This window comes from Podarcis filfolensis (genome assembly GCF_964270895.1).
Source record: "Podarcis filfolensis genome assembly, chromosome: 14".
Lineage (NCBI taxonomy): Eukaryota > Metazoa > Chordata > Lepidosauria > Squamata > Lacertidae > Podarcis > Podarcis filfolensis.
Window position 1 is genome coordinate 25,343,585 of NC_139616.1, and position 14,365 is coordinate 25,357,949.

The window sequence follows — 14,365 nt, forward strand, 5'->3', positions numbered from 1 at the left end:
GATTTCTTGGAACCTAGGAGTCTCCTGGATACACTTTTAACTCAGTCGTTCCCAAAGTACTGTCCCTGTGGGAGGGGAGGGATTACTTGGGAAGGGCGCTAAGAGGCAAGGCGAAAGCTGCTATCCCTGGATCACGTTCATCGATTTTGTTGAATTACCGTATTTTTTGCTCTATAAGACTCACTTTTTCCCTCCTAAAAAGTAAGGGGAAATGTGTGTGCGTCTTATGGAGCGAATGCAAGCTGCGCAGCTATCCCAGAAGCCAGAACAGCAAGAGGGACTGCTGCTTTCGCTGCATAGGGATCCCTCTTGCTGTTCTGGCTTCTGAGATTCAGAATATTTTTCTTGTTTTCCTCCTCCAAAAACTAGGTGTGTTTTGTGGTCTGGTGCGTCTTATAGAGCGAAAAATACGGTAAATGGCTTTAACTGGATTTCGAATAAATGTGCAACTGTTACTGTTTTGCCTTTCATTGTGTTATTATCTTCCTTCGTGGGCCGCGTAAAGCCAAATTCTGAATAATCCTTGTTATGGGGCAGGGGCGGGGGCACTGGGAGCGGGAGTAGATGGAACCAAGGGGGCTGACCCCCCCCAAAAAAAATTTGGGAGCCACCGCTCTAACCACTACGGCACACTTTCTCTCCTGATTTTGTGGCTTTGACCAGCAGCCCAGGGAGGTTGAGACGCAACAGGCAAAACCCCCGCCTTCGTCGGAAGATGGTGCGCTGCGCGGGGAGGTGGAAGGAAACTTTCCCCCTGTTTGCTCCCCTTCCGCGCCGCCTGGCCTGTCCCGGGAGCGGCGTCCGGAGTGCCAGGGCCGCCGGCAAGCGGCCTCCTCCTCCTCCTCCTCTCTCCGCCCCCTCGCTTCGCCTCCGGCGGGGGCGGCCCGCGCATTTGCATGAGACTCAGACGGGCCGCGGAGCGCGCGTTTTTACGCGCGCAAGAAAACGCAGCGAGGAGGAGGAGCTCGGGGAGGGCCCGGCCGACGCAGACGCTGCTCTAGCCACCGCCAGAGGCGCCTTCACCGAGCAGCCGGAGAAGAAGTCGGGAGAAAGTTTGAAGCAGCAGGAGGAGGAGGAGGTTGCAGCAGCAGCTGCGGCGCTCTCCTCAGCTTTGTCCGCGGGCCAAGCCGGCCAGCGGCCACCCCTTGCAGCCTCGACCCCGACGCGCGCCGCCTTTGTGCAGCCGCTGCCGCCTGCTCTTCGCTGCTGCAGCCCGCGGGCCGCCGGAGCCAAGCGGGTCGGCCCGGGGGCCGCCGCCGCCGCCGCCAAGTTCGTCTCGTCGAGGGAGGTTGTTGGGTCTTTGGCGGCGCCTCTCTCGCTTTCTCTCCGTCGTTTTCCCGCCGCCAGCTAGCCGCCCTCTCTCGCGTCTCCGTCTCTCCTCCTCCCCGTCTGGGGCCGCCGGCGGCGCAGCCATGTCGTCCATCCTGCCCTTCACTCCCCCCATCGTCAAGCGCCTGCTGGGCTGGAAGAAAGGCGAGCAGAACGGGCAGGAGGAGAAGTGGTGCGAGAAGGCGGTCAAGAGCCTGGTCAAGAAGCTCAAGAAGACCGGGCAGCTGGACGAGCTGGAGAAGGCCATCACCACCCAGAGCGTCAACACCAAGTGCATCACCATCCCCAGGTGAGGAGAGGGCGCCTCTGGGCATGGGCAGAGGGCCGGCGTGCGGCGGAGGCGGGGAAGCAGGTGCCTCTGGGGTCCTGCCACACTTCCCGCTGCTTTTGCTTTTGGTTCCCCCTCTGAAACCTCTTCTGGCTAGGCTGGGGAGACCCCTTCCCCTCCTTGAACCACCTGGTGGCCCCACAGGAAACCACGCCGACCGGTTCTTCCGCAACGCGGCGAGGAAAGTGGGTTGCTAAGCGGGATCTCCGGCATGTCGCTTATAACCGTGCATTTGGACTTGGTCTTATGCGGGGGTGGAACAATAGCAAAAAAGTGGGGGATCGGCTGTTCTTCCTCCTTGCCCCTGTGCAGCGCGTTGAGGCTGCGATCCGAGCACCCACCCCATACCTGGGAAGAAGCCCCTTTGAATTCATTAGGGTCTGCTTCTTGGTAGACATGGTTAGGATTGTGCTGAGAGTTTTTTGAAAACTGGATCCATCAGTCCGAATGAAAGGGTGGTATAGTTCTTAGAAGTGCCCCTGTGTAAAAGGCCTGGGATCTCCTTTATTCATTCAAGGTGCTGTGTAAGCCACCTTTGCCAACCTGGTGCCCCCCAAAAGTTTTAGACTACAGCTCCCAAACACCTGGAGGGTGCCTGGTTGGGGGAGGCTGATGGAGCCTCTTGCACACAGCTGGACACTTTGGGGACAGCCTCTCCACACCTCGGAGCATTTACACATCCTTAAGGAGCTGGAAATGCAAGGAGTGAAACTACTGCTTTTTAACTTTATGTCCTGCAAATCTATACACATGCATTTTCTAAAACAGCTTTTGAATTCTTTAAATCTCACTGTATATCGTGAAAATTATAAACAGAATATTTTCTTTTAAATATAAAGTTGATTTCTATCATGAAGTACTTTCTGGTGGCATTCCCCAACCTGGGGCTCACCGTGGCAACTGCGGCTGGTGGGAATTGTAGTCCAAAACATTTAGTGGGCACCAGGTTGTGGAAAGCTGCTTTATAGTCTTTGTTTATAGTCTTGTCTTTGGAAGGTCAGCTCACCTGCTCATAGTTCTATTTTGGCATTTTAGAAAGCCCAAGTGAGTGAGTGAGTGAGTGAGAGCGAGTGCTTTCATCAAGAAGACTTGCTGCAGCTGTATCCATGTATTGTTATTAATATTACCGTATTATTAATTACCTGCCCATCCCCATAAGGTCCAAGGGCAGCTTACAGCAATTGAAGCACAATGTTGAAAACAGTTCAAAACAACTTATAGTTGCAAGAAATAAGATGGGACGTACAAAACTGAAATGTCAAATGCCAGGGTCAAGAGGTGTCTTTTCAGTATTCCCCAAAAGCTGTATAATGAAGAGGCCAGATTCACATATATGGCAGTAGCTCAGCAGTAGAACATCTGCTTTGCTTGGATGGCATCTCCAGGAATCACTGGGGAATGTCCCCTGTCTGAAACGCTGCTCTTGATGGGCCGAGGGTCTGGATTGGTATAAGGCAGGTTTCTATGTTCCAAAACAAGGATGCGGAACCTGTGGGCCTCTGGGCAGGACTGAGGAGCATGAAAGATCTGGTCTTCCCTGGAAGCAGTTAGTAGTTAGTTAAGCTCAAGCATATATATGAGGGAAGTACACCTTGATTTAGAAGCAGGTGTGAAGTGACTCATTTCTAGGTACAGTGATACCTTGGGTTAAGAACTTAATTCATTCCGGAGGTCCGTTCTTAACCTGAAACTGTTCTTAACCTGAAGCACCACTTTAGCTAATGGGGCCTCCCGCTGCTGCTGCACGATTTCTGTTCTCGTCCTGAAGCTAAGTTCTTAACCCGAGGTAATATTTCTGAGTTAGTGGAGTCTGTAACCTGAAGCGTATAGGTACCATTGTATCTGTATGCAGGCAGCTAGACACTCTGATACAGGAAACCCCTCCCCTGTACTGAAAGTCAGGCTCATGCAGACGTCCTCTGAGAAAGAAGTAGAACCTCACTGTTGAGAAGTAGTGTACCTTTAAGCATTGAATGTAGTGCTCCTCAGCGATGTCTGGATAAGTGATGGACAGTCTTGATCCATAGCAGCTCTTGTGTATCTCTTCCCTCACAACCCACAGAGGTACTGGTAGACTTGCGATTGCAGAATAATAATAATAATAATATAATAATTTTTTATTTATATCCCGCCCTCCCCAGCCAAAGCCGGGCTCAGAGTTGCTAACAACAGCAAAAATAGCAAAAATAGCACAATTTACATAAAATCACAGTCAATTAATTACCGTATTTTTCGCTCTATAAGACATACCAGACCATAAGACGCACCTAGTTTTTGGAGGAGGAAAACAAAAAAACAAAAAAATATCCTGAATCTCAGAAGCCAGAATAGCAAGAGGGATCCCTGCACAGCGATCCCTCTTACTGTTCTGGCTTCTGGGATAGCTGCGCAGCCTGCATTCGCTCCATAAGACACACACACATTTCCCCTTACTTTTTAGGAGGGAAAAGGTGAGTCTTATAGAGCAAAAAATATGGTAATATACATTCAAAAATCAATTCAGAATCAAATTAATGGCAACCATTGGGCTCAAGAAGGTACTCAAGAACAGCCTCGGTCATCTTGATGTCCTCTAGATGTCAGAGGCTTCAGCTTCTGCATGTACGAGGCTGATGGGAATTCTAGCCCAAAACATATTTGGAGGGCATCAGGTTGGCGAAGGCTGCCCAAGAGCAAGGCCTTCCTTAACTTGCATTTGTAGAATACAGTAGGTGTGTTATGCAAACTGGGGAGCCTACAAATATTCTGTTGGGGTCCGTGCGTCCATATCTCGTTTACTTTCCTCTTCTGTTGGAAATAACAGCATGAGTCTCTTGCTTTATTCCCGTTAGTGCCAAACGCTGGTGTTCCTTCCTCCTTCCACTTCTACGCAAAAAACCTTGCATGTAACGTAACTGCGTTGAAACCAGCACAACTCTGTTTTCCAGGACTCTTGGTGGGCCCAGGCGACGGCAGCTCTTTCTTACGGGCAGGGCAGTAACACCTAAGCTGAACAGGGTGGGGATTATTATATGGGCCAAGTAATTAATCATGGTTGTTATTTTGGCCATTCATTCTTTACATTCCGTGCGTGGCTGTCATTGCGTGTGCAGGCACACACCACTCATGTTTTGCACGCATGAGCTGGGAAGTTTGTAAAGTTTCAGAAGTGTCTTTGAGGGATGGGAGCTGCTGTGCTTAGCGTTCTGTTATGAGGTTTTGCTGAACTGGAAAAACTGAGCTGTTTGGCAGCTTTGAAAATTTTCTTTTCTTTTGAGCTATAAGGCATCATCACCGCTTCTCTCTCTCTCTCTCATTAAAAAAGGCTAAAGTTCATGCTATACAGTCCAGAAAGTCCTGAAATAGTGCTTTCTCTCTCTGTGTGTGTCTCTCCCACTGTTTGTTTCCGTCCTTGCCTCCTGCTTTCCTAACGCTCTGTAAATGTGTGTCTTGGCTGTCAGAATGATTTAGTATGGAGTGGCTGGCTTGCACAAAGGGGCATCTGTTGCGCTTGGCCCCTCTGGGAAGATGGAGAGTATCGTGTAGGACTGAAATGTTTCTTTGTATGGGGCGGCGATTCCTGACACCCCCCATTGTTATTTCGCTTTATTTAATTGTTTTATGAAATGTAGGCCGCTTTTCCAGGATGTGAGTAAATCCGTTGTAAAGTTTTAAGAAATCCCAATCAGTTTGTGGTGTCCTATGCTGGTAGGTTTCGGGAGTGACTATAGATGAGGCTGACCTCCTTCCTGCATCATTTTGGGTAGGAAGCGTTCTCTGTGGAATTGCTTTGCTCCTGGTCAGGGTCTTGACTAACCACTTTATTTGTGGCTGAAATGGAATTGTCCCCCTTGTTCAAACTGGCCCATGTCCCAGGTATGTGTGTGTTTTGTTCCCCTCTCAGGGATACTCTCTTTCTCTCTTGAGGAGTCTGGAGGTATTTGCAGCGCAGATGCTTTTCTCCAGAGTACATACATTGCTCTGGATTCTAACTGGGAATCCAGCTGGGAGTGCCTCTGAGGCTTTCTGTAGTTGATCCCAGGGTGCGCCTAAGTTGCCACCGTGTGAAAAATGCTGTTGCTGCACCACTTTTAACATGGGTGTACATGTATTGTGCATTGTACGCTTCTGTGCCCAATTCAGAGTGCTGGTTTATTACATTGTTTTACGGCTCAATGACTCCAGTATTTTTCTGGAGTGCCTTTCCCAGTATGAACCTACCTTGTCCCTTAGATCAGGCTTCCTCAAACTTGGCCCTCCAGATGTTTTTTTGGCCTACAACTCCCATGATCACTAGCTAGCAGGACCAGTGGTCAGGGATGATGGGAATTGTAGTCTCAAAACATGAGGAGGGCTGAGTTTGAGGAAGCCTGCCTTAGATCTTCATCTGAGACACTTCTCCTGGTCCCTCTGAGGGAGGCTTGAAGGGAGGAGAAGATTTCTTCATTGGTTGTTCTCTGTTTTTAGAATGCTCTCCCCAGCAAGGTTCGCCTGCCATCTTTGTTGACATCTTTTTGTGTGGATGTGGGTGGCAGGGTGCTAATCTAGGACACAAGTGGTCAGTCTCTGATATACAATTTGTAAGATACACTTTAAAAAACAAAAGCAAAACTAGAACCATGAGTTCTTCCAACTGTCACTGGAGTGCAAAAATAATTTTGAGCGCAGGAATTTGTTCTGAGGTCCAGAACTCAACTGGGCTCACATTTAAATTCTAAATTCTGGGTCTTCCTCCCTCTTCCCCTGGGACTTGATGTACTGTGCTGCTGCCTTTAGAATAAAGTTAGACCTTGTGGGTTACACTGAGACAAGGTATTTTTATCACACTACATGTGTTAAGTGGCTTATCTTTGCTACAGTATCTGTGTTATCTAAGCCAGTTTCGTCATGGGTGGTTTGTGCCCTCCTACAGTCAGTGCTCCACAATGCTGAGTAATTATCACCGAACTGCTACTGTAAAAGATGTGCCTGTTTGAACCTACATTTAGGCCCCAGTTACCACTGACTGTAATTGTTTACATCTCATTGCCATTCAACTCCCACTTTAGGATTGTCTCTTGTATATACCTTCCAGCTAAGATTTCACTCCGTGCATCTGGTGAATTGGGCTACAGCTGACAAAAGCTTCTGCTATAATACATGTGTGAGTCTTGTCAGGGGCCTCAAGACTCCTTTGATTGTTTTTACTGCAAGAGACAAACCCAGCTGCCTCTCAGGAAATAATATAGACCAATAGCTGTCCGCCCTTTTCACATGCAGATCCACCTTTAATCCCAATATGCTCTGGTTACAGGCTGCAATACATTTCCTTCGTACTGCTTCACTTTCTCATCTCTTTTTATCTCTCTCTGCCTGCTTTTTACCCACCGGGCCCAATGCCCTCTGAATTCTTGCAGTGGGCAGAAGGGCTGTGAATATGTAAGTACAGTCAAACCTCAGTTCCCAAACGCCTCCGTTTTGGAACGTTTCGGCTCCTGAATGCCAAAAACTACTCCAGTTTTCAAACGATTTTCAGAAGCTGAACGGCTTCCGAGCCGTGTTTTTCATTCCCCCCCCCCATTGACCAGCCCATTGATCCTTGGTTTTCAGACTTTTTGGAAGCTGAACGGTCTTCTGGAACGGATTAAGTTCAAAAACCGAGGTTCCACTGTATTGTTGCAGGCTTCAAGAAAGCACCTTGATCTGTAGAGAGGGTGGGGAGGTGCCATAGCTCAGTGGCAGAGTATCTGCTTTGAATGCAGAAGGGCCCTGGTTCAGTCCCTGGCAGCATCTCTAGGTAGGGCTGGGAAAGTCTCTTGTCTAGAACCCTGGAGACAGTACTGACCTAGATGGATCAGTGGTTCTGAATAAAGACACTTCCTATATTCCTGCTTTTACAGTGTATGTGACGTTCAGTATCGCAGCACCCTGAGACTTGTGGCGCTTCCAGACTGAGGGTTTTCTGAGTACTGCCTGCTCTTTGTTCTCCCACTGTCGGGGAGCATCCACACCATCCATAATAATCAATTTTATTTATTTATTTATTTATTTCCTGCCCTTCACTCTAAGGTTCTAGGATGGGTTACAGCACTAAAAAGAGTACAGGCGACTCTCCACTTAATGTGTGTTTAACTAGTGTGTGGCTGCGTATATGCATGGTGGCGGAAAATAAACAAATGGATTTTAAACTGCGAAAAGGCATGGAAAGGGCAGAAACGGCTAGAAAAGAGTGTGAAAACTTGAAACATGAAAAGAGCGGGGGGAGGGATGGCTAGTAAGCGCTGCTGGTTTTAAAAAAGGCTTTTCAAGGGTTTCCAGAGGTTTAGATGGTATGGACAGGCTTTTCAGATGGTGTTCTCCATTATACATGTTTTCACATACATGTGCGGTACCCGGGAACATAACCCTTGCATAAGTGAGGAGTCGACTGTATTAGAAACAGTTTAAAACAACTTACAAAGCACTCCCTATGCACATTTTAAGAACATGGCTTCTCCCCTAAGAATCATGGGAACTGCAGTTTCCCCGTTACAGAGCTACAGTTCCCAGCACCCTTCACAGACTATAGCTGCCAGGTGTTTTTTGGGGGAAGTCATGTGTTTTAAGTGTGTATGGGAAGTGCGTTAAACGGTTGGTCTGGATCTGCCTAAAACCACATAGTTTTCCACGCAGGAAGAGGGTGGCGATGGCGGCTCCATCAGACGCACAGTTCGGATGGGGATGTTGTGGTCAAGGTACAATATGGGCGAGGCAGCAAGTAAACCAGAAGAGAGCTAAATTTTCGGAGAATGTGGAGAATGCATCCTGAGAGCCAGGCTAGGAAACGGTCACTGCAGGACGTACATTTACTGGAGCCCTTTAGCCAAGTGGGTGGTGGTTCGCCTTGAATGAGAAACCTCTTCTCCAAAAATACAACGGAGTCTTGTGGAGTACCATTGAGTGTATTGCTAGGTATCAGTTTATACCATGATAAATTTGGATTTTGCAGGTAGATCGGCTGAAACTGTACACACACCATACTGTTAAAGGACATTGAAAGCACACACACACATGTCCCAGGAGTTGTTGTTTTTTAAATGTATGATGTGTGCAGCCTTGCAACTAGGATCTGGAGAGTTTTTGCTTCTAGGGACAGCCTGATTAAAATGTGTTCTTGAACTTTCACCATAGTGATCTTGGTTTTTGGTAGAGGGTGGAGGGAGTCTGCAATTTAAAGAAATCTTGGGTATTGCTGCGACTGGCTCTTTTTGTTTCAAGAAACAAACATTCTCCAAAGAAATGGGTGTAGTTCTTCTATGAACACAATGGGCCTAGTGACTTAAAAATAAATCTCTGTGCTTTGGGAATTGCCCAGAGTGTTCTTTTGCTTCCTTTATGCCTTAGCTGGGTCCTCAGAGTCATTCTATTGACTTCTGTGGTTAGATAATTAAAGTGGGATAATGTGTAACAATGCAGGATTAATGATGCCTGATGAAGTCCTTGCTGTCTGTGTTTAAATGTAGATACCTTGCAAGTGCCTTAGGAGAATGATAGTGGCTGCAAGCACAGGGTCACAGCAGATACTGTAAATTAATTTCTGCAGTAAGAACGCAAGTTGGCAAAACCGTTCTCTTTTTTCTTCGTGGTGAAGTATCAAACAGTTGAAACACTTCCAGTGAGGGGAGTAATAAAAAACTGTGGTTAGGGAAATCTATAGAGCCTTGGATTTTGTAACCCCAGGGAATGATTTCTGTATTGACTAGGGCTGTGTACACACCATCCATTGAAAGCACCACCCAAGAAATATGGGAACTATAGTTTACACCCCCCCACACACAAAATGACAGCTCCTAGAACCCTTAACTACAGTTCTGATGACTGATTGGCAGGAGGAATGTATGGTGTGTATGGGGCCTTATATGCAGTGGGATTTCTGCTCTACATTACAGAAGATTCTGGGGGTGTTTTAGGGAGCAAAATGTTCTGATTTTATTCTCTGATAATTATGTTGAGCCCAAATCAGCTCATGATAATAAAAGAACATTAAAATGAGCATTTAAGATTTACATCCATATATTAACTATAGGCACAATAGTATAACAATAATTCAGTAAACAAATAATGCAAACTTTTAATAATTCAACAACAGTTAATCAAAAACGGCTCCTGATTTCCAGCCCCGTACCAGATGACATAACCCTGAAATTCTCTTTAAAAAATCAAACCCAAACCCAAACTCTATCTTCAGCAGTATAACTGCTAGGGTCTATTGGGCACAAACCCTTACGAAGGAGACAGGAGATATGACTAGACTTGCCTTTGCTTATCCACCTCTCTGCCCTGGTGGGACTTGTAGCATTTCCACTGTGAAATTTTGCACAAAATCTGCAAGATAGCTATAGATTGCAGGACTTCTGGATCATCCAGATAAACAATTTGCCCTTCCCTGCTTTTATGTGTTGGATTAAAAATATAACAAGGGAGAGGGGATTCCAGTTCAAAGGTGTTTGTGTTGATTGGCTGTGAAAAGCTGGAGACAGCAAGGAAGTGTTAGAGCACTGGTAGAATGTGGGTGTCTGGATGAGGCTCTCCTCCCTTGAACTTTAGCAAAGGCTTGTTGTAATCCCACTTTTGCTTAAGAACATAAGAAGAGTCCTGGTGGGTGAGACCAGAGACGCCCTAGTCCAGCATCCTGTTCATATTGGCCAACCAGATGCTTTATGGGAAATCTGCGAGCAGGACCAGACTGCAACAACAACACTTTCCCCTCTAGTAGTTTTCAGCAACCGGTAATCATGTCATAGCCGTATCCTCCTCCGCGAGTTTGCCCAATTCTCTTTTAAAGCCATCTGAGTCGGTGACCATCACTGCCTCTTCTGGGAGCCCCTTCCATAGTTCTGCTATGTGTTGTGTAAGGAAATTATTTCTTATGTCTCTCAACGTTCCGTTTCATTGGATGTCCTCAATTTCTCGCGTTTATAAGACAAGGAGAAAAAACTTTTCTCTACCCACTTCCTCAACTGCACGCATAATTTTAGACACTGCTATTGCGTTGCCTCTTCCTCTCCGTTTCTCTGAATTGTTCCCCAAAGTTGTAAACTTTCCTCTTAGGAAAGGTTGTGGATGCTGGAATCTTTGGCCTGCATTCTTCCAACCAGATTATGATCTCTTGGGGAATTGCAAACAGGATGCCGAGGAGAGCAGGAGTCCATTGCTAACACCTGTGTGTCTTGCATCTCCTGGTATATGTTGGGGTGTTTTTGGCACCACACAGCTATTGGAGGCAAAGGGATGGGAGAAGGGCTGTGCACCATTTTAAAGATGGAAAGAAGGGCCTTCAGGGCACCTTGCCGTGGAAAGAGGGGCAAGGGGGGGGGATTGATAAATTCACAGTAGCCTTCGTCCACCTGGTGCCCTCCAGATGTTTCTGACTGGAGCTCCCATCAGCCTGTGTTGCCTGGGGCAAATGGGAGTTGTAGTCCAAAATGTCTGGAGGGCACCAGGCTGGCAAAGGCTGGTTTATAGCTTTGTAATGTTCATTGCAGGGTATAATTTTCCTAGTGTGACTCCCATAAACTATATTCAAAGATAATTATGGAGTTCATTCTTCCTTGTGCTGTAATATTACAGAGGACCTCTGCATGTGCTATCTCAGTAATAACAACAGCCCTTTGAAGGTGGCTAGTATCTTTCCTCAAATTGAGATAAGGGGCAATGAGAGGGCAGTCACTTGCTTGTTGGTTAGCTACTGCGCTCGTTTCAAGGTTTTATTACTTGTGTAAAAAGCCCTGTATTATGATTATGAACCAGGGAATCTGCAAAGCTGTATCTCCCCCTACAGGGGTCCCTACAGTAAAGCATGCTGCTACTAGCTTATGGGCTTTTAGTGCTGTGGCAGCAGCCCTCTGGAATGCCCTAGATGTGAAGCGATCCCCAGCATTGTGATCTTTTTGCCATTTGTTGAATATTTTTCTCTTCTCCTAAGTCTTCCTGGATTAGTCCATTCACGGAATCTTTTCTTTGATTCATAATGCATGACTACTCACATGGTGATGAGATTCTTTGTAAGGGTATGAAATAAAGAGGGCTGGTGGTGCCTGTGAGTGTGAGGGCCTGGCTGTATCCTGATGATTGTGTCTTTGCTTGTTAAGCCAAGATGCAAGCCTTTTGCCCATGCAATTAGCGCCTTCACTCCTCCCTTTACTGTGAGCCATGTTTAAGCTGGGAAGTCTGTAATTAATCATCAATTCCCTGAAAACTATGGCTACCAGCTTTGGAACAAGCCATGAATAAAACAAAGTTTTGCTCCATGGTTTGTTCTGAATGGGCAACAGTAGTTTCCCTGTAGTTTCTCAGTTCAGATGGAACAGTAAACTATGGCTAATTAGAGATTTGCTGGTTTAATGTTGCTCATGTGAGGGGAGAATCAAAGGAGCTGGTTCATTTTTCAGCTTAATAAGGAACTACAGCCATACCTTTTCGAACAGCTTCGTTCTCTAACGTTTTTGCTCCCAAATGGTTGAAACCCGGAAGCGACTGTTCCGGTTTTTGAACGTTATTTTGGAAGCCATACATCCAATGGGGCTTCCACAGCTTCTGATTGGCTGCAGGAGCTTCCTGCAGCCAATCAGAAGCCGCGCTTTGCCAGGCTAATGCTTTGGAAGTTGAAAGGACTTCCGGAACGGATTCCCTTTGACTTCCAAGGTACGACTGTACTGGCCATAGCAAACCATTGGTTAAGTCTAGCATGCTATAAAAACAATGTAAGCAGCAGCAGCAACAACAACAACAACACCCAATGTAAAAAGGAAGTGAGATGACTCTTAATTGCTGGGAATCACAAGTGGGGAGTGCAGTGGTGTTGCACTCAGGTCCTGCTTCTTGTCAGGTTTCCCACAGGCACCTGGTTGGCCACTATGAGAAGAGGACCCTGGGCTAGGTGTCCACTGGCTTGATCCAGCAGGGCAGTTCCTGTGAGCCCCAATCGTGCCTGGTTCAAAGATCAGGATCTTTCCGAAGGGACTTAATATTTATTACTCGTTTTCCAGATGCATCGTTTTAACAGTCTTTAAATGCAGGGAAGGCAGCTGACTTTGGCTTTTAGTTGAAAACATCCTTTTTATAGTTAGCTATGTGCCACCTCTGGGCACGCCTTAGCATTCCACAGATGTTTGGCGGTAAACCTTAACCAGTCTTCATAATACTGCAGCATTCATCTCTGTGGGCTCCTTGCATGCACACCCCATCTCCCAGGCCATTTTTGACGGATTGCTTATCCATCACTCAGCTGTGATCTGCTGTGGAGCCGCTTTACCCTGGAGCAAGTCTACCCTCTCTGATATTTTCTGCTTCCTTTATTTCTCTCTCTTTATGTCTTATCCTTCCTCTAAGAAACTCAGGGTGGTATTCACAGTGTTATCCAACTTATGCGCTCACCTGTCCTGCAAGGTAGGAGAGAGACTGGTTGACCCAGTGTTGCTTACTGAACTTCATGGAATCTGGATGGTTGGAGCCAAGCTGTCCCAAGGTTCTCATTTTGCCTGTTGCTCCTGAACATCCACAGTTGGTTGCAAATGCAAGGGAGAGGAATTTGGCTTTGCTCGCAGGGCATAGGGCAGTAATGCACAAATATAGGATGGGCAATACCTGGCTTGACAGCAGTACATGTGAAAAGCAGCTACGGTTTTTCTTTCTTTCTGCGTGGACCCTGAGCTGAATGTGAGCCCCCACATGCCACTGCTAAAAAGGCCAATGCAATTGCTGGCTGTATCAACAGAAATATCGTGTCCAGATTAGCTTTTGTCATCCTGGTTGGTTCCAGTGCTTCGATCTACAACTTCCACCATCCCTAACGCTTCACCATGCTGGCTGGAGTCATGGGAATTGTAGACCAAAATGCATGGAGGACACCAGATTGGGGAAGTCAGATCCAGATCCTAAGATACTCTCTTCTACTTTGGTGAAACCTTACCTGTTCTGGACATAGCAGTCTAAGAAGGATTGTCATCTCTCAGGGAAGAAGGTCGTGCCAAAGAGCAATGTCACACTTGCCATGGCGAGTGGGGAAGGGTTGAAAACCTTCCTTGTGTCTTGCGTCGACTGAGTGTGTTGTAAAACATAGTCTCTGACTCCTCTTCTGCAGATTGCAGAGGTTCCTCAATGGACACAGAGGGCTTAAAACCCTTCCTTGAACATTTTTGGTTTGTTCTTGTTGCTAAGCTCTTGTTAGCTCGGAAGCTCTGGCTCCTGCATATTGGATATGGGGAATATTTCTCTCCAGAGGAGTACAGCTGTTGCACATGTGGAACACGATGTGAAGCCAAGAAGCATGAAACCCGACTCCTTCCCCCACCTCTTTCTCCTCACCCTTAATGAATTTTCTGGGCAAAAGGTATCCCATTTCCAGTAAGTTCCTGCCCACTTACTTGAATTCCTTCTTTTTTTATTAAAAAAATAATGTATACTCTCTTTCTCCCCCCACCCCACTTCAGCAATCCATGTGGTTTACTGTTCTGCCTTACAGTCAGATCTCCAGTCCCAAGACCTTGGAAGTCACAGGTTGAAATGTTGAGTTTTTGTAACTTCTTACCTTCTATGTCCAGTTTTTGTTTTAGCCCTGGTTGTAGCAGTTGCTGTGGAACAGTGATCAAAACAGAAGCCTAGAAAGCTGTAGGTTTTATTTATTTTATTTCAAAAAGGGCTTTGTTTATATTATTATTGGCTATATAACTTTTCAAAGTTAACACACACTCACATAGTTGGTTTTCCCCC

The 14,365-nt window shown here is 46.6% G+C and overlaps 1 protein-coding gene across 1 annotated transcript in view; it reads left to right on the plus strand.

Annotated features, from left to right (window-relative positions):
* Nucleotides 1–910: 910 nt before the first annotated feature.
* SMAD3 (SMAD family member 3) overlaps nt 911–14,365 on the plus strand; it is a 65,444-nt gene continuing 51,989 nt past the window's right edge. The window contains exon 1 of the mRNA XM_083586846.1: nt 911–1,618. Coding sequence (XP_083442972.1) covers nt 1,413–1,618 — 206 coding nt within the window. The 5' untranslated portion in view covers nt 911–1,412. The remainder of the gene's footprint in view (nt 1,619–14,365) is intronic.